We start from the raw sequence: 26283 nt of genomic DNA, 5'->3' as shown, positions 1-26283 counted from the left end.
TAAAACTGTTATAAAAATTGCACTATTTACTAAGTCCACAAAATTGGACAAGTTGTCCAATTTTTAAAAAAAGTTTTATCTTCCCTATGTTAATTTTGAAAGTATATTTGTCAATGCCCCATGTCCACAGTATATTTGTACCCTTGAGGAAACACTGACCAAATCCCAACAAAGGATTTTACCTTCCTCCATTCAAATATGGTTGACTACCGTAATAAATTAACAGAGCGTTCAGTCTTACTAAAAACAGGAAGTTTCTGCTTTCCTTCCATGCTCACCTGAAGGCCTCTACTATAAGCTTCAGAGTCTTCAACAAAGGACAGTCCTAGCACCTTGGTGGAAGAGACAATACCAGGTACACTTAACTGGATAGATTTAAGGGCCAAGCTTCTCAGGATAAGCCTACATTGGAATAAACATCTATAGGCTGAACTATGGGACTGAATCAGGACTCTTTTTATAGTCCAGAAGCAAATGATTTCATGGAAGCAGACTGCTAATCCAAGATTTGTGAGCCCAAAATAAACACATGAGCCTAACAAAGTGATGAGGGAAGTATAATTGTGATCATTTATTTTGCAATGTTGTTGGATTGCTTTTAACCTTCTGTTTTCTGACGAACATAGGAGGAAGCTCTTTTTTCTTTTGTTTTTTTAATTTGTTGCTTTCTTCATGATTTATTGCTAATCCTTAGTTTAGCAATCTATGCTTATGCAAACGGAAAGGGAACACTTTCTATTAGAGAAGTTGTAATTTTACAGAAGAATGAAACAGAAAATACCGTTCCTGTATACTCCCCCCACCATGCCCATTATTAACACTTTCCATTAGTGTGGTACCTTTGTTACAATTGATGAAAGAATATTATTGTAATTGAACTGTTAACTATAGTCCATAATTTACATTAAGGTACAACACTTTGTTGTACAGGCTTATGGGTTTTTAAAAAATTTTTATTCTAGTAACATATATACAACTTAAAATTTCCCCTTTTATTTACTTTCAAATATGTAATTCAGTAGTGTTAATTACAGTCACAGTGTTGTGCTACCATCGCTACCATGTCTTAACACAACCTTTGCATCATCCCAAACAGAAATTCTTTGCCAATTAAGCATTAACTCCCCATTCACTACCTCCACCCTGGCCCCTGGCAAACTGTATCTATGAACTGTCTTTTTCATAGATCTGAATCTATGAATTGTCTCTTTCTAATTATGAAATAGAATTCTTTTTGATTGATAGCTTGTTTCCACTGTTCCCTCAGAATTCAAGATTCAATGCTTTTACCAAGCCCATGGCAATGTAATTATTTGCACAGATTCAAGAATCTGCCCTCCTCCTTACCAGTATATAATTGGACAAAGCTATTGCCAACCAAAACCATCCCAAGAGTCTTATATTTGTGAATAAATTTCATGTAATCAGGTAAAGAACAATAGTTGTGGAGTCAATGCCTGCGAAGCCCTCCCAGGAAACTGGTCTGGTACCTGTTGGTCTTCTGGCTTGCCGGGCCCCAGCCACATGGTAGGAAGTAAGGAAGTTCCTTTCTGGTAGGCCAGGAACCTTTGCCAGTGTCAAGGATCTTGAGTTAGGAGGAAGTCACCCACCTTCTTAGAGACTGCAATGAAACCTGATAGAGATTAATTTCTTGGCTTTGGTTTTCTGGTCTTGAAATAGATGAGCAAATAAGAAAAAAATTTAAAATATATATCTTTGGAATTATTGGGGCTATGAAAATTCAGTCATGGTTTCTTGGGAAATCTCCAAACAGAAGTAATTCTCTGGCTATAATAGGTGTTCAGAACTGTATGGCTCTAGATTTGCCAATCATACAGATATGAAGCCTCCATGTAGATGAGTCAGGCCAATAATCCCAAAATATAATGAGACCTGCCATTTTGTGGTAATAAAAATCTTTTTTAAGTTTATTGTCATAGAGGTGTTAAGAAAAATTATTCAAAGCTGGGAAATAAATTGAAAGGATGGCTGGGTGTCCTTTCAATGTCATAGCATCACCTAACAAGCCTACCTAAGGGGAGCATAATTTGACTCACTATTTACTATTAAATAGTAAATATTCCGAGATTTTTCAATTCCAAAAAGTTAAATGCTAGCTTGTAGAAAACTGATAAGGTACAAATGTTTTTTGTTTTGTTTTGCCTTATCCAGTAGAGATGCAATTGATTTCTGTAGAAAAATAACCCCATGGTTATGTTTTTATTGCTCTGTTGGACATTAGCCAGTTTTGCATCTTACTTGTCAATCTCATTTCAGCATTTTTTGTCATCATACTGGTTCCCTCATTAAACATCTAAATAGAACTTTGATACATTCTCATTATGTGTATGAATTATATATGTATATATATTTTAACATTGTGAAGCTTATACTTTGACAAACTGTTTGAAGGAGAACCCAGCATTGGAAACAGATACTTAACTTCTTTAACTTATGCCATTCTACCCAAATGCTAAGAACTCCCAAGCAAAAGTAGCACAGTGGTTCAGAATTTTTAAAACTTAAGTTTGAAATCTGAGTCTGGTACTTACTAACCATGTGACCTTGAGCAATATATTTAATGTCTAGGAGCGTCAGTTTTCCCTTCTGCAACATGAGAACACTAATGCCTCCCTCAAGAGGTTTTGGCGAGGATAAAATAGGATCAAGTGAAACTGTGAATGTGGAAGAGCTTGTGATCTAAGTGTTACTTATTTGCATATGCGGCATATATGAATTACATATTCATAGCTAGGTTTTTTCCTTCGGCCCTGAAGTAGATCCCTGCTATTATGTACAATTCTTTCCTTCCTGAATTGCCACTAATGGAAACACAGCATGTCCATAATTAAGGGGAAAATTAAAGATAATCTAATTCCAAACCCCTCCTACAAATGGGGAAACCAAAGCTCAGGGAGGGTGAGTGACTTGCCAGGGCTACCAGCTGGTAATGGTCAGAGACAAAATAGGAACTCGGGACTGTCTGAGTCCAGAACCTAAATGCTACACACTCTCAATTTGGGGCAGGATCTAATCTTTACAAGGCCTTAAATTCCAAACTCTGATGTAACATTTTCTTTCTATCACTAGCCTTCAGATGCAGAGTAAGTGTTGAATGAGCAGATGATAGGGGGATGCTAAGAACAAGATGAGAGATCCACCTAAGCTTCTCTTTCCAGTTATGAGGTCATGGCTAGAGGCAAAGTAAGCTTGGAAACTTGTGTTCCTTTCAGGATGCCACAGGCTGAATGAAACTTAACTAGATAGTGGTGTATAGAATATAAAGAGCCTCCAAACTAGGACCCCAACAACCAGAATGGCAAGAAATGGAATGTATGGTTTGGAGAATGAAAGACCCAAGGAAGAATAGAGACTCTTGAGGAAACCTCTAAGGTATGTCCTTGGGCAGACAGAGTGGACTTGAGTGCAGACCTAAAACCAAAGAGAATCAGGTGAGAGGAGGCAGACCTTAGCTCACTCTAAGAAATAACTTTTTTTTTTTGACATACCATGGGCATGACATACCAGGACCTCATATATGGGAAACCAGCACTGAACCACTGAGCCATATCAGCTTCCCTAAGTTGGTTTTTTTGTTTCGCTTGTTGTTTATTTTGTTGTTTTTTTTTCAGGAGGCACCAGGAACTGAATCCATGACCTCTGATGTAGGAGGAGGGCACTCAACCGCTTGAGCCACATCTGCTCCCAGGAATAACTTTTAAAGAGAGCTACCTAGAATAGAATGGAATGGGCTTTCTTGGGACATCATGCGCTCCTAACATTGGAGGTGGGCAACCAGAAAGATGTTGCAGAGGGATGCCACCTGGGTGTGGAGGCCTGGAGGGACAGAGGGAAGTGGGTGCACCACTGGCACGATGTAAAGGGCACTGAACTGACAACAGAGGGCCACGACTTCTTGTTCTGGCTCCACCACTAGTTTGCCTTGTGACCTTGACTGACTCCCTTCCCTTCTCAAACCATTTAGCCCTAGAAGTGAAAAGAGGGGAGTTGAATTACATTTTCTCTAATCTAACTACTTCTGCCTCCAAAATCCTTTCAAAGCTAAAGCTCAGGATTCTAAGATGAATGCAGTTTTGAGTTGAGCTTCTTGTTGCACTGATGCATGTGCCTGGGCTCAGATTCCTCCTTGCAGGCCCCTAAACAGCTCAGTTCTTCCCAAGAAGTCAGCCACTGGACACCAGGCCTCCTGAGAGTACTGCTCCCCCCACCCGCCCATCTCCCCCTGAAAAAATTCCCAAGGTTCTTTTTGCTGTACAGATTCTGGGCAAAATGCCCTTTTACTCTTTGGGGAAGCTCCGCCTGCCTGCTGGCTCTCCAAAGAAATATGGTTTTAGTTTGAAAACTAGATGCATGAATTTTTATTTTAATTAAAACTTTTAAAAAATTATAGATGAAAGACCTCATTGAACAAATGACTAGGTAAGGCAGTAAAATGATGGAATTTTGCAAATGTGGAATGTGAGATCAAACAGGCTGCTGAGGAGACAGGGAAGAAAGAAAAGGAAATTGAAGGGTTTCATTTTATAGCTTTGAAGTGGAGTGATAGTCACATGGTTTCATTAGTGGGGTTATAATCATTTGAATCAATTCTCGTGGCTTAATTCCAAAGTGTTCAATTATTATACAGTCATGTAGCTGAGAGAAAATAGAATGTCTATTACTGGCAGATAGCTCAGTTCAGTCAGTCTAACTGTTGAAGTAAACTGCAGTCTTAAAAATAAAATAAAATAGAAACTTGGCCTTTATTATTTCTTAAAAGATTATTTTCTTTAAAAAGTACTTCTTGAGCACTTACTCTATAGCAAGAACTTTGCATGTGTTATACCACTTAGCTGTCACAATTCTATGTTGAAAATGTATGAACCCCCATTTTACACATGCGAAAACAGGCCCATAGAGGATAACTAACTTGTCTAAGATTAGTCAGCCAGTAAATGGCAGAACTGGTTTGAAATGCCTTGCACCTAACTAACTCTTACTGAGCTAGTTCCTCTCTGTGACTGTTTTCTGCTCTTTAAAACGGGTAATTCTTTTCCTAGCTAAAGCACCATGCACAATCAGACAACTAGATAAATGACTATGAGAAAGCGCAAAGGACAGTAATTGTGAGAATCAAAAGGAAAAGGTATTGTCCCGAAACCTATACAGTGCTATTAAATTTAAGAGAATATGAATTTTACTCATTTATTTAAAATATGTATTCAAATTCCATTGCGCCTCCAGAACCACCCTCCCTACCCTTCTCCATCCTGCTTTGTGCACGGGGAGGTGCATCCGTATGTGGTTTACAGCCTCAGAGGGTCCTGAAATGGGCATCTGTCAACGCTCTGCTCAAATCCCTTGGCCCTTAACCTCTTGAGTGTGCTGCACACTTCCAGCTGCCAGAGCTGGTATGTTTTGAGTCTGAGCACTTTTTCCAGAACTGCAGAAGGCTAGTCTGTCAGCTAACAGGCTAGATGCACCTGGGAATTAATCTTCCCTGGTCCCCCAGGAGCAGCACTCAGCCAAAGAGGTTTGTCCCAGTTTCTGTCTGGGGTCCTCTCCTCATAGTTCTCTCTGTCTCCAGGTTCCCCCCCTCCACTTCAGGCCTCAGGCTATGAACACTACCCCACCATTACTCTCTCTGAGATATTCCAGTATTCCTTGTCATTACCCTCCAGGCCATCCACACTTGTACAAACAGTCCCATCATTAAACTTTTCTCAAATCATCCATTTTAGCCCCTTTTGTTTCCGTTTGGGACCATGACTGATTCAGCAAGTTTGGTGACTTCTGGCTTTGGCCTCAGAGAAGATAATTGGTAACAAGGATACAAGGGCAGGGCACAAGGCAATGACAAGGATGGTGGAGGGAGCAGGAATGGAAAGAGAAGTGTGCAGTGCAGCAGAGGTTAATTGTTATGGTGTGGCAAGGGAAGGTGGTTGTATTGGTTATCTATTGCTGCATAACAAAGCACCCCAACATTTAGCATGTTGAATTACCATAATTATTGAAGATCAGGAAGCCTGACATGAGGGGAAGGAACTGCTTAGCTGGGTGGTTCTAGCTCAGGGTCTCTTAAGAGGCTGCAGTCAGGCTGTGAGCTGGAGCCACAGTCATCTCAATACCTGACTAGAGCTGGAGAATCCATCTCAGGCTTCTGTCCTCACATGGCTGTTGGCTGGAAGCTTCAGTTCCTTGTCACATGAGTCTCTCCACAGGGCTGCTCACAATGAGGCAGCTTGCTTCCCCCACAGCAGGTGATCTGAGAGAGTGTGTGAGTCAGCAAGAAAGCACCCAACATAGAAGCCACAGTCTTCTATAATCTAAACTCCGAAATGTCAGGTCACTTCCGTCATACGCTTTGTCACACAAACCAACCATGGTACAATGTAGGAGGGGAGTGGATTGAATTTGGACACTTGAACAATATGTCTATATGGAACCTGTGAATGTGACCTATCTGGAAAAAGAGTCTGTAGATAAAATTAAGGATCTGGAGAGGAGATCACCCTTGATTAGAATGGGCCCTAAATCCAATGACAAGTTTCCTTATTAGACAAGAAAAGGGGAGAAGACACAGAGGATGGAGTGACATGAAGACTCAGACAGAATTTGGAGTGATACGTCTCCAAGCCAAGGAATGCAAGCTACTGCAGGCAGCCACCAGAAGCTGGGAGAGGGACGCAGAACAGATTCTCCCTCAGAGCCTCCAAAAGGAAACAACCCAGCTGGCACCCTGATATCTAACCTCTGGTCTCCAGAGCTCCAAGACAATACATTTCTGTTGTTTTAAGTTTGTAGAATTTTGTTTTGTCAGCCATGGGAAACTAATACAGATATGAATACCAGGAGATGGGTACCAGTGAGAATTTTGTTTTGTCAGCCATGGGAAACTAATACAGATATGAATACCAGGAGATGGGTACCAGTGAGGGCCAACTTGGAGGCTGGCTTCCACAGGTGCCCAAGAGTAACAAAACTTCCCACTGAACATCCCTGTGAGGGCAGAAGGATGCTCAGATGAAACAACAGCAGCTCAAAGTATAAAAGAGCTGTCCAGAAATGTATTGTAACAGGCACCCAAGAGGGACAGATGGGAGTGTGGGCAAGATTGGAAATCCCAATTGTTCAAACGTACCAAAAGAAACCACTGATTAAACTGGAGATCCAGTGTAACCTTAGACAAACCACTTCCTCTGTCTGGACTTGTTTTCCCGCTTGTAAATTAAGGGATTGGACTAAATGTTGTGGCCTAATAACAAATACTTACATGGCCCTTACAGTGTGCCATGCTCTACCTACTCTACTTTTACTATTTTACCCTGCCATCGGGAAGCGAAGCTTGTTTGGAAGAACTCGGCCCAATTCCAAACGGACTTGGCTGGGCCATGCCGGCATGTCCTCAGCCTGAGCTGGAGTGCTGAAGATCTGATTAATATGTTTACTAACTGAATGGCTCTACTCAGGGCTCTTGTGAAATACGCTTTCCTGTGTGGTAATCACCGTCCTTAGCGATTTGGAACAAAGTAAACTAGAGACTAAACAAGTTAGCTTCATCCCCTTCTTTCAAACGAAAAACGTGTCTGCTCCTTTCCATGGTGCTTTTGATTTTGACCCCAAGAAAAAGAAACAGATAGTCTTGATAATTTTTGAGGAAGAAACCTCACAGTGGCTGAATCCAGCTGAAAAATGAAATGGGTTATCCTCCAGCCCAGCAAGGGCCTCTTTGTTGCACGGTAGTTTTATGTCCATGATACCCCAGAACTGGGCATCAGACAATTCCACAGGCTCTACCTTTAAAATATATCCAGAACCCCTGGCCCATGGCACCTCTTGCTTGATTTGTGGCAGTCATCTCCGAGCTGACCCTTGCTTCTACCCTCTCCCTACAGTCTACTCCCAAATCAGTGTCCAGAGGGACCCTTGTAAATTACAGGCTGGAAAGTCAGATAATGAGTGCTGGTGAGGATGTGGAAAAATCAGAACCCTCTTACATTGCTGGTGGGAATGTAAAATAGTGCCGCCTCTTTGAAGACAGTCTGCCAGTTCCTCAGGCAATTGAACTTAGAGTTGCAGATGACACAGCAATTCTATTCCTAGGTGTATGCCCAAGAGAAATGAAAACATATGTCCACCCAAAGACTTGTACACAAATGTTCACAATATTATTCACAAGAGCCAAAAGGTGAAAACAGTCCAAATGTCCATCAGTGATGAGTGGATAAACAAAATGTGATTATATTCATAAAATGGAGTATTATTCAGCCATAAAAAGGAATGAAGTTCTTATACATACTACAACTTGGAGGAAGCTGGAAAACATTATGCTAAGTGAAAGAAGCCAGCCACAAAAGTCCACATATTATATGATTTCATTCATTTGGAAGTCCAGAATAGAGAACTCTATAGAGGCAGAAATAGATTAGGAGTTGCTTTGGGCTGGGGCAAAGGGAAGGGATGAGGAGATAGGGTCGTGATAGCTAAAGGACGCAGGGTTTCTTTCTGAGGTGATAAAAACGTTCTAAAATTGACTGTAGTGATGGTTGCCCATATCTGTGAATATACATAAAAACTACATGAAGTCGCTCAGAATTGTCTTTATTCTATTCTTGGTCAAGGTTAACAATTGCTAAATGATGGCAAACTCATGTAAATAATACATTTACAAAGTTATTTTACACAAATTAAATGATGTTTTACAAATACTAGCACTTTTTTTTTGCTTTTATGTACTTTGTGTTAGAAGGTCAAAATAATCTTTCTGCTTAGCATCTCGTAAACCATACTTGCAAGTATAGCAAGATTATAGAACTTTAATACCTGTAAAATTATGCAGAAATTTTTAATGAAGTGTAATATAGTTTATAAACTAATAAGACTGAATGGGTAAAGGTTTTTAGCATGCATTTGTATACTTGCAAATACTAAAGCATTTTGGTAACCTTTCTTACTAAAGGTGTGAATATCTAATGTACCTTCTCTGTGTCTACTCTGTAGTCCAATGGAAATTAATGACATTTTGTCTTGTCAAACTGTGAACATATTCCAGAGGTTACACTTATGCACATCTCAAGCAGATCTTACTGCCACAGTAAGCAAAGCCTCAAATAGGGGTGCTCCTGAGGGCTCTAGACATCTGGACACTATAGGCAAGGCACACAAACCCATGAAATCAGCACCCTCTCAGTGGACCTTACCTTGGAATATATGATAACCTATTTCTCTGCTGTAACAGTTAGGCTCATGTATAATTTCCTGACACATGAGTCTGCTACCCTTTTTTTGAACTTATTGTTAGCACTATACCTGTTAAATATATGTCCCAGAGACTGAAATCTTTGGTCTATTCATACACCAGTTGAGCTCAGAATCTCAGTAGAGTTGCAGCCAACACCTACTCTCCAGTTCATCAGACTCCCACAGGACAACTAACAAAATGATGATAATGGGCAACCCCCATCCCCAAAAGGAAAGAGTATCTAAATTGCAATCAAAACAGTTTCTTCCATCTGCCCAATAAGATCTAAGCTCCCTCTCAATCTGAAGCAGAGCAGGCATTCACCATCCCAAAACCCTCAAGACTGAGGAATGAACAAATATAAGGTGGGAATGCAACCATGGACCAAAGTAGACATATTATTGTAGTAATGGAAGAACTTGCAACGTTGATATGAAGAGAGTAGTTACCAGAGGTTCTGAGGGGAGGAGGGAAGGAAGAATAGGTGGAACGTGGGGCATTTTTAGGGTATTGGATTTGTTCTACATAATATTGCAATGATGGATACAGGCCATTACACATTTTGTCAAAACCTATAAAATTGTACGGAGCCAAATGTGAACCATAATGTTTACATTAGACCATGGTTAGTAGCAATGCTTCTATGTTTGTTCATCAGCTGTAACAAATGTACACAATAATGTAAGATGTTATTAATAGGGGAAGATGTGAGAGGGGGAGGTGGTGGAGTATGTGCAAATCCCCTATATTTTTTACATAGCTTTTCTTTAAAAAAATCATTACCCAAACAAAAAAACTGTGAACATAAATTTGTAGTGCACCATCCTCATATACTATATACAGTATGCAATATATGTATTATATACTAGTTAATTAAACCACCAGAATGTTTAACAAAAGCATATTGAACTGTGCAATTCAAATGGATGACTTGTATGGTATGTGAATTTCAATAATGCTGTTTTGTTGTTGTTAATGTAGGTTAGATCCTATCCCTGCCCTGCTTGAAACGCTGCAATGGCTACCCTTTCCCAATGGGGAAATCAATGTCCTTAAAATTCCCTTCAAGGTCCTACCTGAGCTGCTCTCCCCCCTTACTTGTGTGACCACCTCTCCTTCCCCCGCCCCCTCCATCCTGCAATAGGCCTTAGAACCTCAGGTGGGCCTCTCCCTGGAAGGCTCTTTCCCCAGATGCCCACCTGGCTCACTCCCTACCGCCTTCAAATCTTGCTCAAATCTCTCTTTCTCACAAGGCCTATCCTGACCACCCTATTTAAAATTGCAACTTGCCCCTCCCCCATGCCTTCCTCTACCTTCTAAAGGAGGAATTCCTTAAAGATTGAAAAGAAAAAAAAATTTAGTTGATGGCTTCAATCTACCAGCAAGTTCCAGATGGTTGAAAATAACATTCATTCATCCCTTCAACGACTACATATTGAGTGCCTCCTTCATGCCAGGCACTGAGTCAAGGCGATGAGAACTCAGTCTTCAGCTCTATTTTATTTGATTCAACAAGCACTATACTTGTGGCCTCCTAAAAGCAAGCCTTGGCGTTGTGAGGTAAATTGTGTAGAAACAGTCCAGCCAAGTGCAACGAAAAGACTAAATTTGGAACGGAGGTCCAAACCTTACCTTCACCTTTAAATTCCTCTGTGGCCTGGGGCAAGTCACTTCCCCTCTCTGGGCTTCAGTGCTCCATCTTTAAAATAAGGGGAGTGGTCTGGTTAATCTCTCAGGTCACTTCTGGCTCTACTGTCCCATGATTTCGCCCTTATTTTGCTGAGAGTTATGGTTCCTGACCCAGTTGTGAGCCCGTAGGGGTGCGCAGGGAGACACATGAGGAGACAATGGAATGAAGAGCAGGAAGTCACTGGCCAGCGTTTCAAGGACCCGGTACCTGCTTTAAGCACTGGTGGCAGTTGGCTAACAGCAGCAGTGGTTAAGCTGTGGTCACCCTGTGTCCACTGGCCAAAAGAGGATGCCAACTCACATCTCTGCAGCCACAGCAGAACACACAGGAAGTGTCCCAAGGATGCGAAGGAACTGATACTAGCTCCCTGTGAATCTAGCAGGCACAGAGAAGAGAGAGTGGAGTGGACAAGCTTTGGTTAGGTTGGAGGTACAAATAGAAGGTTTCGGCTGAAGCCAAGAGGAGAGTCACCTCAGGATGTGAAACTCATGTGCCCAAAGTGGGAATGAAGCAATTCCTACAAACATCAAGCACAAAACTGAATAGGTTATCCATTAGCAGTCCACTTTCCTCTTCCTTTTCTTTCTTTTTAGGTGTTTTTAGAAGAGCAAACAGTTTCTTATTGTGCTATAGATATAAATTAACTGATGTGGTTTAAGCAGGGAACTACATTTATGGAATTAGAAAGTGGAATGTTGTTCCAAGAGTGAGAAAATCTGTCAGTATGCCCCCTTTGACTCTCTGTGCCTCAGTTTCTCCATCTGGAAAATACAGGGATTGATCTCTAGTACATAAACATTCCAAGTCCTCCAGTTTGCCATACCAGGAGGCTACAGCAGGAGTGAGCGAAATATGGCCAAATATGGCCACTGCCTGTTTGTGCGCAAGCCATTAAGCCAAATTGGTAAGCACCTCTGTGCTGGCTGCCACGGTGAGCCTTAGAAACCAAGCAAGAGTCCTCTTTCCTAGCTTTCCTCCTCTGCTCCACTGCTTGCCTCCCTGGCCAGTGCCTGTACCTTGCTGCTGCCCAGGGCCCACAACTATAGCTGCCTACACATTAGGGACTCCACGGCAGGCAACTGCCCACCGCTGGGCAAAGAGCTGTGGAATCTCAATCTGTTCAAGTTAAGACAGCCAACCTCACTGCAGAGTAAAACTAAAGGACCTCCCCCACTCCTATTCCTCTGTTCTTCTATTCTCTCTCTCTGTCTCACTTTCAGCAGGTCATTCCCTCCTTCCTCCAGCTGACTACAACTGGGAGCAAAGTGCCAGGTGCACCCATCACCCTGTGTGGCCCACTCCAGGCAATAGGGAGGAGGGATTTGCCTCTTGGCTTGTGAAGCCTAAAGTATTTACTACCTGGCCCTTAGCAGAAAAAGTTTTCTAGCCCATGGGCTATAGTACAATCTGTAAGATAGTACAGTGTGGAGTTCTATCTTGGACAAATTACTTAACCTCTTTGAGACTGTTTCCTCCCCTGTAAAATTAGGTTAATAATTATAGTACCTGCCACACAGGAATGTCTTAGGTATGTAAGGTACCTTGCAAATAATATCTAATTTTAACAAATTCAGCAATGTGTACATGTAAAAAATATTTCCAGATGTAAAGGTCACCAGACAAAATTGGTTGAGTACCTACTTTAGGCAAAGCCCTTTGCCAGGCCTGCACAGAGCCCATGGCTTAGAAGGGAAGACAAATGTGTTTGAAAATGAACGCAATGCAATGTGTGAGTTGCTCTAAATGAACACAATGTGGGACAAAGGTGGGCTGGTCAGCTCCTTTTTTGTAGGGCCAGACAAGGTTTCACAGAGGAAAATACCTCTGACCTGGCTGAAGAAACTACACGTAAGGAGCCTGAAGGCACTTAAAAGACACTGCATTTTTCTGTTAGTGCATCGGCCAGAGTCAGACAGGCCTTGAGCCCAAGTAGGAGGTGTTTGGAAGATGTGACTTAGGAGGTAGACAGGTCCCAGAACCTGGAGGGCCTTCCACACTATCCCAAGAGTCTAGGGGTTTTTCCTGTAGGCAATGGAGAGTCGCTGGAGGAAGCTAAACAACAAAAAATATCAAAACCAAAATGTTTTGGTTTTTTATTTTTAATTTTTATTTTTTAGGAAGATTGTTCTGGCTCCATTTAGAGAACAAACTAGGTAGAAGGTAGGAAGCCACAATAAGTCCAGAAGAAAAATGGTAAAACCCTAAATTAACGCAGAGGTTATGAAGATGAAGAGAGGCAGGTGTTAGAGCTACTCAGTAGGAAGTTCCCAGGTTTTTGGCTGGAGAAGCCAGATGTGCATAGAGTACAGATATAATAGGAGCGGCAGGCATATGGGAAAAGATAAGATCTATAAAAAAAAATTCAAAGTACAGCCTCTGGCCAGACTTCTCAGAATGAAAGCATGTCCACAGCTCTCTGCCATGTTGATACTTGGGAAATGAGCTTTAGTCAGCACACCAGCACATTTCCTGGATGGGGCCCCTCAAGGGAGCCAGGGTGGATATTGGTGAAACACAGGCTTTTTATCCCCCCACTGTTCAATTACTATGGCTTTTAGATGACTCTGCAGATTCAGAGAAGGAAAACCTGAGACGAATGCAGTTCACAAGGAGGGAACCGAAAGTGGAGAGGGCAGTCCTGGTAGACTGCCAAGTTTGGTCAGAGCATTTTCCAGGGTTCCTAAGTTATGGAGGACCCTAAGCCTTTGATGTGGGAGCCCAAATTCAGGCCCTTTCCATAACACCCCATTTCACCAAAGTCTGAATAACTGCCAGTTCTTCCTGTTATTATTGTGGATTTACTCTAAGATCAAGGACTCTTTGAAAACTTCTTTTGGTTTTTCATACTTGGGATAATTAGGGACCAATTCTTACATGGGCCTGGCACTTCATAGCTTACAAAGTATTTTCACAGCCATAACTTTTTATTTTCATCAAGACAGGAATTGTTTTTCCCATTCCCAGTTATAAACAAAACTTAGAGTGAAAATAGCTTTCTCAAGAACACATAGCTAGAAAGTGCCAAAACCCTTGCCCCAGATTTGATAATATTCCATGATGGCAAAGCAGTGGGGCAAGGAGGAACTCTCATACATATGCTGAGAGATGAATAAATTGGTTCAGCTTTTCACGGGGCTCTTTGCCAATATTTATTAAACGTGGTTACCCTTTGATCTGGTGGTTCAACTTTTGGGTCTCTGTCTTAGCCTGAACTCCCCCTGGAAAGCAGAGCGTAAAACAAGAGCTTGCAGCAGGGAACCTATATTGAGGAGTGATCCCAGTGAACTGGAGTTAGCTTGGGGCCTGGAAAAGTGAAACAGGGGGGTGAAAAGTCAACACAAGGGTACATCATCAAGTCTGTCATTGATGTCCTTAATTAGGGCTTGATCCTGCTGGAACCCTCTGAGGACTCACGAAGAATATCTGAGGGACAGAAGAGGCTTACAGGCTCCCACCTTTTGTTGGTCAAAGGTTAACTCATTTGCACTTTCAGGTTTGCTAAGTGGATTCCCAGAGGTATCTCAAGGATGTATTAATGCATTAAGTATATAGTTAAAAATAAAAAGATTGGCGGGTGGTTTTGTGATTGGGGGCTAGAATAGGCACTAGAACACAGATCTCCAAAGTCAAGTCTAATTTTCAGAGTCTGGAGATGAAGCGTGAAAGAATTAGAATTATGAGGAATAGAATCCAGGTCCTGAAGGTGGGAAAAGGGATTTGGCAGGAGATTGGCAGGGTGTTTTACTCTTCTGCCACAAAAGACTTTCCATGTCCCACAGCATCATGGGCAGATAATGTCTAAAATCTTGCAAATTAGTGCTACTAGAGGTCAGAAGGCAATGGAAACAAGTCCTGACATACTCAGTCCTGGGGCAGAAGACAGAAAATCAAAGAAGTGATGTTTAGAAAGCAGTGGTTCTCCATGTTAGTGGGCATAGATTCACCTGGGAGCTTGTTAAAAACTTCGATTCCTGCACCCCATCCCAAATATTCTAACTCAGTTCTTGGGAAGTGTATTAGTCAGCCAAAGGGGTGCTGATGCAAAACAGCAGAAATCTGCTGGGCATTACAAAGGGTATTTATTTGGGGTAGCTGCTTAGAGTTACCAGGCCATAAAACATAAGTTACTTCCCTCATCAAAGTCTATTTCCACATGTTGGAGCAAGATGGCTGTTGATGTCTGTGAGGATTCAGGTTTTCTGGGTTCCTCAGGGCTCAGCTCCTCTGTTTCCTCCACGAGGTCAGCTGCAAACTATGAGGCTCTCTAGGGTTTGCCTCTCTCCACAAGGTCAGTTGTAGACTATCAGGTGAACGGCTCTGTCCCTTTCCCCGGGGCTCCAGCTTAAGACTTCAGCATCAAACTCCAAAATCAAAACTCCAACATCGGAAACCTGCAGCTCTGTTCTTTGCCATGCCTTTTATCTGTGAGTCCCCACCCACCAAGTGAAGGGGACTCAATGCCCTAATCATAACTCAATCATGCCCAGGTACAGATCAGGTTACAAGCATCATCCAATATTTCCTTTTGGAATTAATAATATTTAACTGCTACAGGAAGGGCCCAGAATCTATATTTATAATCAAACCCTCAAGAAGTCCTAGTATAGATAGTCACATCTGAGAAACATTGCCCCAGGGCCTATACTTGGAGCCCTGTGTGGCAGACTATGTATCATTTATCTCCAGTTCCCTCCACCATACTGGGCACATAGCAAGGGCCAGATAATTGTCCAATGGACTGAACTACTCAAAACCAGTCCTCCAAAAAGTATCTGTTCCACGTGGTATCAGCTTGAGTCTGCAACCTCTCTGCAATTGCAAGCTCTGGGACTTGATTTTACCAAGGAATATTATCAGGGAAAAGGAATTCAAACTCAGCAGAGACTAATTCATAAACAACATGGCTAAGGAATTCCTTAACATAAAGAAATAACTATGGGGAAGCAGACTTGGCTCAACGGATAGAGCGTCCGCCCACCACATGGGAGGTCCACAGTTCAAACCCAGGGCCTCCTTGACCTGTGTGGAACTGGCCCAAGTGCAGTGCTGATGCACACAAGGAGTGACCTGCCACGCAGGGGTGTCCCCCGTGTAGGGGAGCCCCACGCGAAAGGAGTGCGCCCCATAAGGAGAGCCACCCAGCACAAAAGAAAGTCCAGCCTGCCCAGAAGTGGCACTGCACACACAGAGCGCTGACGCAGCAAGATGATGCAACAAAGAGAGACACGGATTCCTGGTGCTGCTGACAAGAATACAAGTGGACACAGAAGAACACACAGCAAATGGACACAGAAAACAGATGGGGGGTGGGGTGGGAAGAGCGGGAAGGGGAGAGAAATAAATAAAAATAAATCTTAAAAAAAAGAAATAACTGGAAAGCAGTTGGCTGGTAATATATCTTCTCAGAGGTAGAGTCCATTTATGAAAATAAATTAGGCCTATGTTGTTGCGTAGTGAATTAAAGGTCAGAGTATAAATGGTTTTTAGGCTTAAAGTGTTAGGGTGACATAACTTGTGAAAAATAGATATTAAAGTACTGTATAAATTGAAAGCACTATGCTTTATTAAGGTGTTAATAATATTGCATTAGAAAATATGCTACAGGCAGTATATAGACAAGCAATGAATGGAAGCTCTCAAGTCACAACAGGGTTCTATCTGTGAAAGCTTAGACAAGTCACTGCAATCATTTCTTCCTCTGTAAAATGGAGATAATAGTACCTGCCTTTTAATAAGAATTAAATGAAATAATGTGTGTAAAGTTTTGACACGTGTCCTGCACTTAACGTGGTCAATAATGTTAGCTAATATTATTCAGTTCCCCTACTTCTCAATTACCAAACCTAATGTCAGACAGGGAATACACCAGCTTTACTAAGGTGAAAAAAAACACAGAAACTAGTGACAGACAACATGGTCTCCAGTCTCTGCTAGGCCACTTCTTAGTGGTCATTTTATATGTCTAGATTTCAACTTCAGTTTACGCATTAGAAAAATTTAGACGACACCTGGCAACACTTTACATTCACTAAAGCCATCCTATTATTCCCCAATACTTATTGTATGCCGCTATGTCAAAAGAAACTGCTGGCGTGACTCTGCTGTCCACTCTCCATAGAACTCTACATTTGAGACCCTCCATCTGTCTCCTGGAGGCTTGCCTAGAAAGGAGCTGGGAGAAGCAGGGGGAATTGTAAATTAAACAAGAGAGCACCCTTCCTTTCTGGACGAAACGGAGAAAAGGAGAGCACTAAGCCTAGCTATGAGTCATACATAAGGATAAAAAACTTCGAGCGCCCTCCAGGCGGCAGAAGTCACTCAACAGCTAGAGGCGAGAGAGGAGTGGCGACGGTAAAGAAGTAAAGGCTAGGATCCAAGCTGCGCACGCGCACTTTGATTTCGACCGGCCTTACGTCAAAGTCTACGCTGAAAGACGATCGGAAGGCGGCGAGAACGCCGCCAAACCGCGGGTCACGTGACGCAACGGAAGGTCCGCTGCCTCCTCCTTTTCCAAGATGGCGTCCTTGCTGCAGTCGGAGCGGGTTCTTTATCTAGTCCAGGGAGAAAAGAAGGTTCGGGCCCCGCTCTCGCAGCTCTACTTCTGCCGTTATTGTAGTGAGCTGCGGTCGCTTGAATGTGTGTCTCACGAGGTAACGGAGTCGTCCCATGAAGGGTGTTGGGGGGTCGGGAGGGCGTTCGTCCTAGTCACCGCGATTGGCAGGGAAGTTCCGCCGATTGGAGGCGGGCAGTCATTTTCCTTGCTTGACGATTGGTTCTGTCTTCCGTCCTTCAGATTCGCCTGCGATTTAATTTGCTTATAATTTGTCACTTGGGAGAGGAGGGGCGAGGTCGGGTGGGGTTGAGCGGATCTTCAGGTTCCAGAGCTCCCTCTGATTGGACCGACTTGACTTGGGGGGACTTTGGCTGTCTCCTGGGTGGCGTCGTAAATGGATGGGTTGAGAGAAAGGGGTGTGAGGGTGCTTAGTTCAGGCCACTTGAGGGATGAGATATCGTCTTTTCCAGGGTTGATTTGGGAAGGCACGCCACATTCTAGTTCATGCTCCACCCATCCTGGAAGTTCTGTCCCTACTTTGGCAGGAAATTGGGCTCTCATCAGACTACTTTGCCCAGCGCATCAAGGAAGAGATAGGGGTCGGAGATGCTGAATGAAACGCGCTTAGAATAGGTTCTGTCAATTAAGAAGCTCAAAGTGTTAAATTCCTGGTGCCTCTGAGGATGTGGTGTTATCCTTTATGGTCACACTAGGGGTTGGAGGTGGGATGCTTAGAACTTGGAAGACCACACCCTGTATGAAATAAATAGTAAAGAAAAGTCCACTTTTGTAGCACTTGGCACATCTTGTTCATTCAGTAAGCTTTGGAGATTAAAAGACGAATACAGTATAACCGTACTTCTGAGTAACTCACAGTGTAGTGAAGGAAAGACTGATAGTGATTAGAGTTATGGTTTATTCAGTACTTTCTATGTGCCAAGTATTTATTTCGTGATCTTTAAACCTCCCTACAAACCAGTGAAGTGGATACTTTAAGGAAAAAAAAATTTTTTTTAACTCTACCATTTTACAGGTGAAGAAACAGATATAAAGTGTTTGCCCTGGGTCATGCAGCCAGTAATTTGGGAATAGGAGGGAGGATTAGGATTTGAACCTAAACAGCCTAACTCAGAGCACTTCACTGAATATTCCTGGACTGTTAAATATATATACAAAAGCATGTCCTATACTGTAAGCCATTTTGTACATTATTATTAATAATTATTATTTTATTGGAGATATTTTTCACAATATTACAAAATAGTCAAGGAAAGCAATTAAATAGTAAAAGTCAATGCCATATTTTTATATGCATATATATATATGTTTACATATATATATGTACCAGTGGTTTCTCACCTTCAGCTGTGGAATAATGTATTACTAAAATTTACAGTTTGGTATAGACGTACACATTAGCTAAACTGAGTTTCTCTTCCTCTGACTACTTTGTTTTTTGTTTCCTTCTAGGTGGACTCCCATTATTGTCCCAGTTGCTTAGAAAATATGCCATCAGCTGAAGCGAAACTGAAAAAGAATAGGTGACCAGGATTCCACTTTTTCTGTTCTCCTCTGAAGCTGTTAAGAAAACATATGGCATTAACTGTTTTTCAGCCAGCTGGTTTTCCTTCTTTAGTATCACCTATGCCAAGAAAAAATGCCCTTAGATATTTTTTAACTAAACATTTTATTTTAGAACAGTTGTTTCCCAAAGATAGTACAGAGAATTCCCGTTTATCCCACACTTAGTTTCCCCCCTTGTTAACATCTCACATAAACATGATACATCTGCCACAAGTAATAAATCAGTATTGATACATTATTTACTAAGCACAGTTTTCCTGTAATATCCTTTTCCTGTTCCAGGATCCCAAGTAGGATACCACATTATGTTTAGTAGTCATGTCTCCTTAGGCTCTTCTTGACAGTGATTGTTTCTCAGGCTTTGATAAACTTGACAATTTTGAAGAGTACTAGTCAGGGATTTTTAAATTTGGGACTTGATGTTTTTCTATAATTAGAAAGGGGGAGGTGGGTGGGTAATGTGTTTTGGAGGGAAAACCACAGAAGTAAAGTGCAATTTCTCATCACATCCTTTCAAGGGTATGTACTGTCATTATGATTTATCACTTTTTGCAAACTTTGATTACCTGACTTGTCAGATTTTTCCACATAAAGTTACTATTTTTTTTTTCCTCCCTTTCCATACTGTGCTCTTTGGAAGGAAGTCACTGTGCACAGCCCACACTTAAGGAACAAAACTGGACTCCACAAATTATTTGGAATTCTTTTACATGGAAAGATTTGTCTCTTCTCCCTCACTTATTTACTCAGTCGTTTACTTAAATCAGTGTGGACTCAGGAATATTTACTTTCGGTTATAAGCCAGTACCACTTAATTTTTTTCTTCAAATTGTTCTAACTTTGACCATTGGGAACTCTTTCAGTTGATTCCTATATCTCTTTGACATACCTGCATCATTGCATGTATGGGTTTTTTGGTTCATTTGTTAATTTCTTTGAGCATTTTTCTATTTTCTGGCACTACATGATGTAATATGCTCCAGGCCTATCTTGTATATTTCTTGCCTTAGTCCTATAATTAATCATTTTCCCAAGGAGCTCTGGTTGCTTTTACTGGAGAATGGTTGTAGAAACTAGGATCTAGAATCTAGGTTACTAATTGCTATTAGGTACTGCTTGATTTTTTAGCTTGGTATGAGAGTCTTTTTACTAGCAGTCATACCCCTACCCCTTCATGTATGTAAACCACAAGAAATAGCTCCTAATGAGCCAGGCACTGTGTTATGTATTTTTCAACACATTAAATTTATCATTTAATTCTCAGTGTATCCCTATAAGGTGGATACTAGTGTCCTTGTTTTGAAAAACGAGGCATCCATGTGGCAAAATATAGTAGATAATTAGAGTTATTATCCGTTTACACTTCTGAGCTAAGCCTGGTCTGGAGGTAAGAGTAATGGAGCACAGTGACAGAATTTCTGAAAGGGAAATGTTGGATGAGCACTTGGAAGAGTATTGTCTAAGGAGAGAACTTGAAAACCCTGTAAATGCTCTCCACTTCTGAACTGTTCCAGTTTGATAGCTTTGTCTGTTATCTTTTTCAGGTCTCTGGCACAGCAAACAAGCAGTTATTTTCCAAACCAAATTTCATATTGTTGACTCTGAATTTTCTATCCTGCAATTTGTCTGCCCTATCTAAAGGCATAAGCTATGATATTTCTCTTTTCCTTTGAAATCTTTTTGGTTTGTATAAGCATAAAAAGAACCTGAAATAGTAAACTCCAGACTATTAACAGTGATTCCCTCTGTAGAGTAGGATTGGGTCAGGCTCTAATTCTTCAGGGGCTTTAGTGATGATTGCATTTTGTTTTTTTTTTTGTTTTTAATAATGAACATATAGGGAGTGGATGTGGCTCAACTGATAGAATGTCCGTCTACCATATGGAGGGTCCAGGGTTTGATCCCCAGGGCCTCCTGACCTGTGTGGTAAGTTGGCCCACGTGCAGTGCTGCCGCACGCAAGGAGTGCCATGCCATGTAGGGGCACCACCACGTAGGGGTGCCCCAAGTACAAGGAATGCACCCCACAAGGAGAGCCTCCCCGAATGAAAAACCTGCAGCCCACCCAGGAGTGGCGCCACACACACGGAGAGCTGATGCAGCAAGATGATGCAACAAAAAAAAGTGATACTGTTTCACGGTGCCACCAGATAATACAAGCAGACACAGAAGAACACACAGCAAATGGACACAGAGAGCAGACAATGGTGGGGGAAGCAGAGAGAAATAAATCTTGAAAAAAAAAAAAAAGAACATATAATACTTGAGAAGTTTTAAAACAAAGTTGCTAAGAAGCCCCCAGGAATGCTTTTTCAAAATTTTCTTTTTGCTTGAGAGATACTGCTTCCTATTGTTCATTCTCTCTTGAACTCCTAATACATAGAACAATGTCTAGCACATAGTAGGTACTTGATAATTGTTTGTTGAATGAATGAATAGTTGGGTTTGTCATGTTACAGATGTGCCAACTGCTTTGACTGTCCTGGCTGCATGCATACCCTCTCCACCCGAGCAACAAGCATCTCCACACAGCTCCCAGATGACCCAGCCAAGACTACCATGAAGAAAGCTTATTACCTAGCATGTGGATTTTGTCGCTGGACATCTAGAGATGTGGGCATGGCAGACAAATCTGTGGGTAAGTGAGGTGGACTTTCTTGAAATCAAAATATTAGTACTCTTCATAAAATATAAGTTCTTTTGATGATGAAATATACCATGAATAAAAATAAAAGTGACAAACTAAGAAAAATAATTTGTAACATTTATGACAGTCTAAAAGTAAATAATCAAAACATAAAGAACCCTTACAAATCATTAAGAAAAAGACAAATCATTGAGAAAAAAACAGGCAAAGGAGATGAGCTCTCAGAATGGAAATAAAAATGGTGAATAGGGGAGCAAGTATAACTCAGTGGTTTTGAGTGCCAACTTCCATATACAATGTCCTGGGTTCAATCCCTAGTACCTCCTTAAAAAAAAGTTAATAAATATGCAAAAAGGTTAGTACAACCTCACTAGTAATCAGGGAAATGCAAATAAAAACTTAATTTGGCAACAGTTTTAAAATCTGGTAATATCAAGTACTGGCTAGAAAATGGAAAGATAGTTCTCTCATAGAATACCACCTGAGAGAGCAAACTGATATCTATTAAAATTTTAAATTTTTATCTTTCTCAGCAATTCCATGTCCAGGTATCTATCCTGGAGAAATATTCAAACATGTGCTCAAAGATACATATGGATGGATAGATGAATAGATGGATTGGTAGATAAGTTTATAAATTAAAAGAAAAATTGTGTGTGGATGTAAAGACCACTTTTTTTCTGGCTTTGTACATTGTAAATATGTCTTGTAATGTCAGTATAACAAGTAAGGTGTTAGAATTTGCCTTAGAATTTGAGTTAAATGACAAAAACATTCTCAAAGAGACATAGCATATGCTTTATTAAGTTAAAGTGTATTTTTCCATGTTTGTATTTTGCCTCTTTTTATCAAGTAAAAGAAACAAAGCCCAGAAATCCTAAAAGAGTTCATGATTTGTTACTCTGTGAAGCACCTACCTATTTCATGTTTTTTGGATTATGAGGCATTAGGATTAGAGAATTTATATTTCAAACATTAAAAACCTGTGCTTGTTTCTGGAAATCTCTCTTTGCTAGGGTACTTTGACAGAGATAACTGAATGCCTGTGGCTCTTAAGAAGTAAAGATAATTTCTTTTCTTCCATGAGATCATCAGTGTCTGAGAAGCCCTGAAAGCACTTTTGTTAGAACCATTTATTTATAAGTAAGTCATTGTGTCAGTAATGTTCAGAGAAAAACTTATGAATTTGTTAAGTCTCCCAAGGTGCTATTTAGAATAAATTACCAGCTCTAAAGAAGCAATTAGATAGAACAGATTTTTAAAAATATTATTACAACTGAAACATTTCATCACGTAATTCTTCCTTTTTCATGATTGCCTTCAGGCAACTTTAAAATATGAATATTGTATTAAAGGATGTTTTTTCTGCCATTTCTTACAAGAGAGTACTGTGTCACCTTCAGTAAAATAATTAAGTCCCTTTTTTTTTTTGTTTAAAAAATTTTTTTAATTATGCAGATAATATGTTCATTTTCTCATCACCCAGTTTATGAAATGAAACATAAGACAGTTTAAGCCCCTTGTGTAGTCTTCCTCCTATTGCAGCCCCCTTCCACTCTCTCCCCCTCCTCCCCAGAAGTAATAAGTCACAATACTGAATTCAGTGTTTATTCATTTCCTTGCCTATCTTTATACTTCTCCACATATGTATGTAGCAACTAACAGTGTTTTTAAAAGATTTTAAACAAATGGAAACATGTTGTATGTGTCCTGCAACTTTTCTCTGAAAACATATTTCATGTATACTTAACATAATTTATTTATATCCTCTTGATGAACGTTTAGGTTGTTTTCAGGTCTTTCGTTTTTTTTTCTTTAAGGCAGTACCAGGGATTGAACCCAGGACCTTGTATATGGGAAGCAGCACTCAACCACTTGAGCTACATCTGCTTCCCAATGAGAGTTGGTATTTTTGTTTTTTTTGTTTGTTTGTTTTTAGGAGGTACCGGGGGCAAACCCAGGTCCTTGTACATGGGTAGCAGGCACTCAGCCATTTGAGCTAGATCCATGCCCCAGGTCTTTGCTTTGATAACAGTGCTCATGCTGCTAGAAACATACTTTTATGTGTTTCTTAATATAAGGACTTCTCTGTATATCTAGAAGTAAAATTGTTGGTCATAAAGTTTATACATCTTTAACTCTCCAAGTGGCCTGCCACATTTGCTCCCACTGGTACTGTATAAGAATAGACCCTATTGCTCCAGGTCCTGGCAACTCTTAGTATTGTTGGACTCTATTTAAAAAGTTTTGCCAAACTGATAACTGTGAAATGGTATCTCCTTATAGTTAAATTTTTCCCTTTTATATTTAACTTTATTGAGATATAATTTATGTATCATAATGCTCACCAATGTTGATTTTTGATAAATGCCTATAGTCATATAGCTACCACCATGATCATGATGCAGATACTTCCATTACACCATAAAGTACTCTCATGTCCTTTTGTTCTTTCCCCTTACTCCTTGGTTCCTGACTATCACTCATATGCTCTCTGTCACTGTAATTGTGTCTTTTCTAGAAGTTTATATAATTGTAGTCTTGTATTCCTTTGTATCTAGCTTCTTTCACTTAGCATAATGCTTTGAAGTATATCCATGTTTTTTCTTTTTATTGTTTATGATTGTTGAGTGGTATTCTAATGTATGGATATACCACAGTTTGTTTATTCATTGTCCAGCTGATGAACTTTGGATTTTTGGCTCATGTCAATAAAGCTGCTATGGACATTTGCTTACAAGTCTTCATGAGACTCTATGTTTTCATTTCTGCTGGATAAATACCTAGGAGTGAAATTGCTTGGTCATAATGTTAAGTGTGTATTTGATTTTATCAGAAACTGCCAAACTATTTTCCAAAGTGATTGTGCCATTTTACTTCCTCACCAACAAAATAGGAGAGTTCCAATTCCTCAACAATTCTTGATATCTTTAGTCTTTTCATTTTAACCATTTTAGTGAGTTTGTAAAGATAGCTTATTGTGGATTTAATTTACATTTTCTTAATGTTTAATAATGTTGAGCATCTTTTTGTGTGCTTATTTGCCAAACATGTCTTTGGTGACTGTCCTTTTGAATCTTTTGCCTTTTGTTGTTGTTGTTGTTGTTGTCGTCTTTTATTGAATTGTAAGAGTTCTTTATATATTCTGGGTACAAATCATTATATATATGTTTTGCAAATATTCTTGCAGTCTTGGGCTTGCTTTTTCATTTTTCCAACAGTGTCTTTTGAAGAGCACAAGCTTCTAATTTCAATAAAGTCCATTTTATCAATTTTTTTTTTGTAGTTTGTGCTTTTTGTGTTCTATTAAAGAAATGTTAGCCTAACCTAAGATTTTCACCTGTTTTCTTCTAAAAATGTTATAGTTTTACCTCTTACATTTAAATCTGTGATCCATTTCAGGTTAAGTTTTGTTGGTGTTATGAGGTATAAGGGTCAGAGCTTATCTTTTTTTGCATGTGGGTATCCAGTTGTTCCAGCACCTTCTGTTAAAAATACTGATTATGGTTTTACTTTCAAGTTTCTTGAAGAATCCTTTCTTTTATGATTTGTGCAGTTTGTTTCTTATGTAAAAAAATTTTTCTCTACACCATGGTCATAGGACATAGGAATTGCATAGTGTCATAGATAAGAGCAGGGTTTCTGGTATCAGACTGCCTGAGTTTGAATCCTGGCTCTGTCACTTACTCTACATTATCTTAAGTTATTTAACCTCTCTGAACCTCAGTTTCCTTGTCTGTAAATAAGACTAATAATAAGAATCCCTACCTTAGATGGTTATTAGAGAATAAAAACGTAATCCATTTAAAGTGCCTGGCACAAAAGCTGTGCGTGCATTAGTTGTGCTGGTGGTGGTGATCATCATCACTGTCATTATATTTAATTGTTTTTTTTAACAAATGCATTCTGGTTCTGTATAATTTCTAGGATTATTTCTTGGAAGTTCTGTTATTTTATATTTTACATTTCATTTGTGGCCTGCAAGACCTGGTTTCATGAAAATAAAATTAGCAGTTTATAAACGTCTTGTTTAATGTTCCTTTATTTTACAGCTAGTGGTGGTTGGCAAGAACCTGAAAATCCTTACACACAAAGGGTAAGTAAAGAGTCACCAGAGAGAGAGGATGAAATAAGAAAAGATGGAGGAAAAGGGTAAAAATCTTCCATTTTGTCAGTGGATATGACCTATCCTTAGAAGTCTGTGACGTGTATTTTGGTATTTTATTACACATAGAAAGTGTTTCTCATTGTAAGACATTAAATCACATTAGGGGAAACGAATATGGCTCAAGCCATTGAGCTCCCACTTATCACATGGGAGGTCCCGAGTTTGGTTCCCGGTGTCTCCTAGAGAAGATGAGCAAGACTGCAAGCTGGAGTGATGGACAGGAGCAGCAAGCTGACACAACAAGGAGACACGAAGAGGAAAGATAGTGAGAGACACAACAAAGCAAGGAGCTGAGGTGGCTCAAGCCATTGAATGCCTCTCCTACGTGGGAGGTCCCAGGTTTGGTTCCCAGTGCCTCCTGAAGAGATGAGCAAACAGTGAATGGACGCAGAGAGCAGATA

At 40.4% G+C, this 26283-nt stretch overlaps 1 protein-coding gene across 2 annotated transcripts in view; it reads left to right on the top strand.

Annotated features, from left to right (window-relative positions):
• The first annotated feature begins 17137 nt into the window (after positions 1 to 17137).
• DCTN4 (dynactin subunit 4) overlaps positions 17138 to 26283 on the top strand; it is a 31616-nt gene continuing 22470 nt past the window's right edge. Inside the window, exons 1-4 of one of the 2 annotated variants that reach the window (XM_004471999.5) lie at positions 17138 to 17581; positions 18955 to 19025; positions 21527 to 21705; positions 25767 to 25810. In XM_004471999.5, the coding sequence (XP_004472056.1) occupies positions 17447 to 17581; positions 18955 to 19025; positions 21527 to 21705; positions 25767 to 25810 (429 nt within the window). In that variant the 5' untranslated portion in view covers positions 17138 to 17446. The remainder of the gene's footprint in view (positions 17582 to 18954; positions 19026 to 21526; positions 21706 to 25766; positions 25811 to 26283) is intronic. The other variant, XM_058281026.2, reaches the window with a different exon arrangement.

The sequence above is a fragment of the Dasypus novemcinctus genome, chromosome 2, assembly GCF_030445035.2.
Source record: "Dasypus novemcinctus isolate mDasNov1 chromosome 2, mDasNov1.1.hap2, whole genome shotgun sequence".
NCBI classification, from domain to species: domain Eukaryota; kingdom Metazoa; phylum Chordata; class Mammalia; order Cingulata; family Dasypodidae; genus Dasypus; species Dasypus novemcinctus.
Note: the sequence above shows the minus strand (reverse complement) of the source record. Positions and strands in the feature narration are given on the sequence as shown.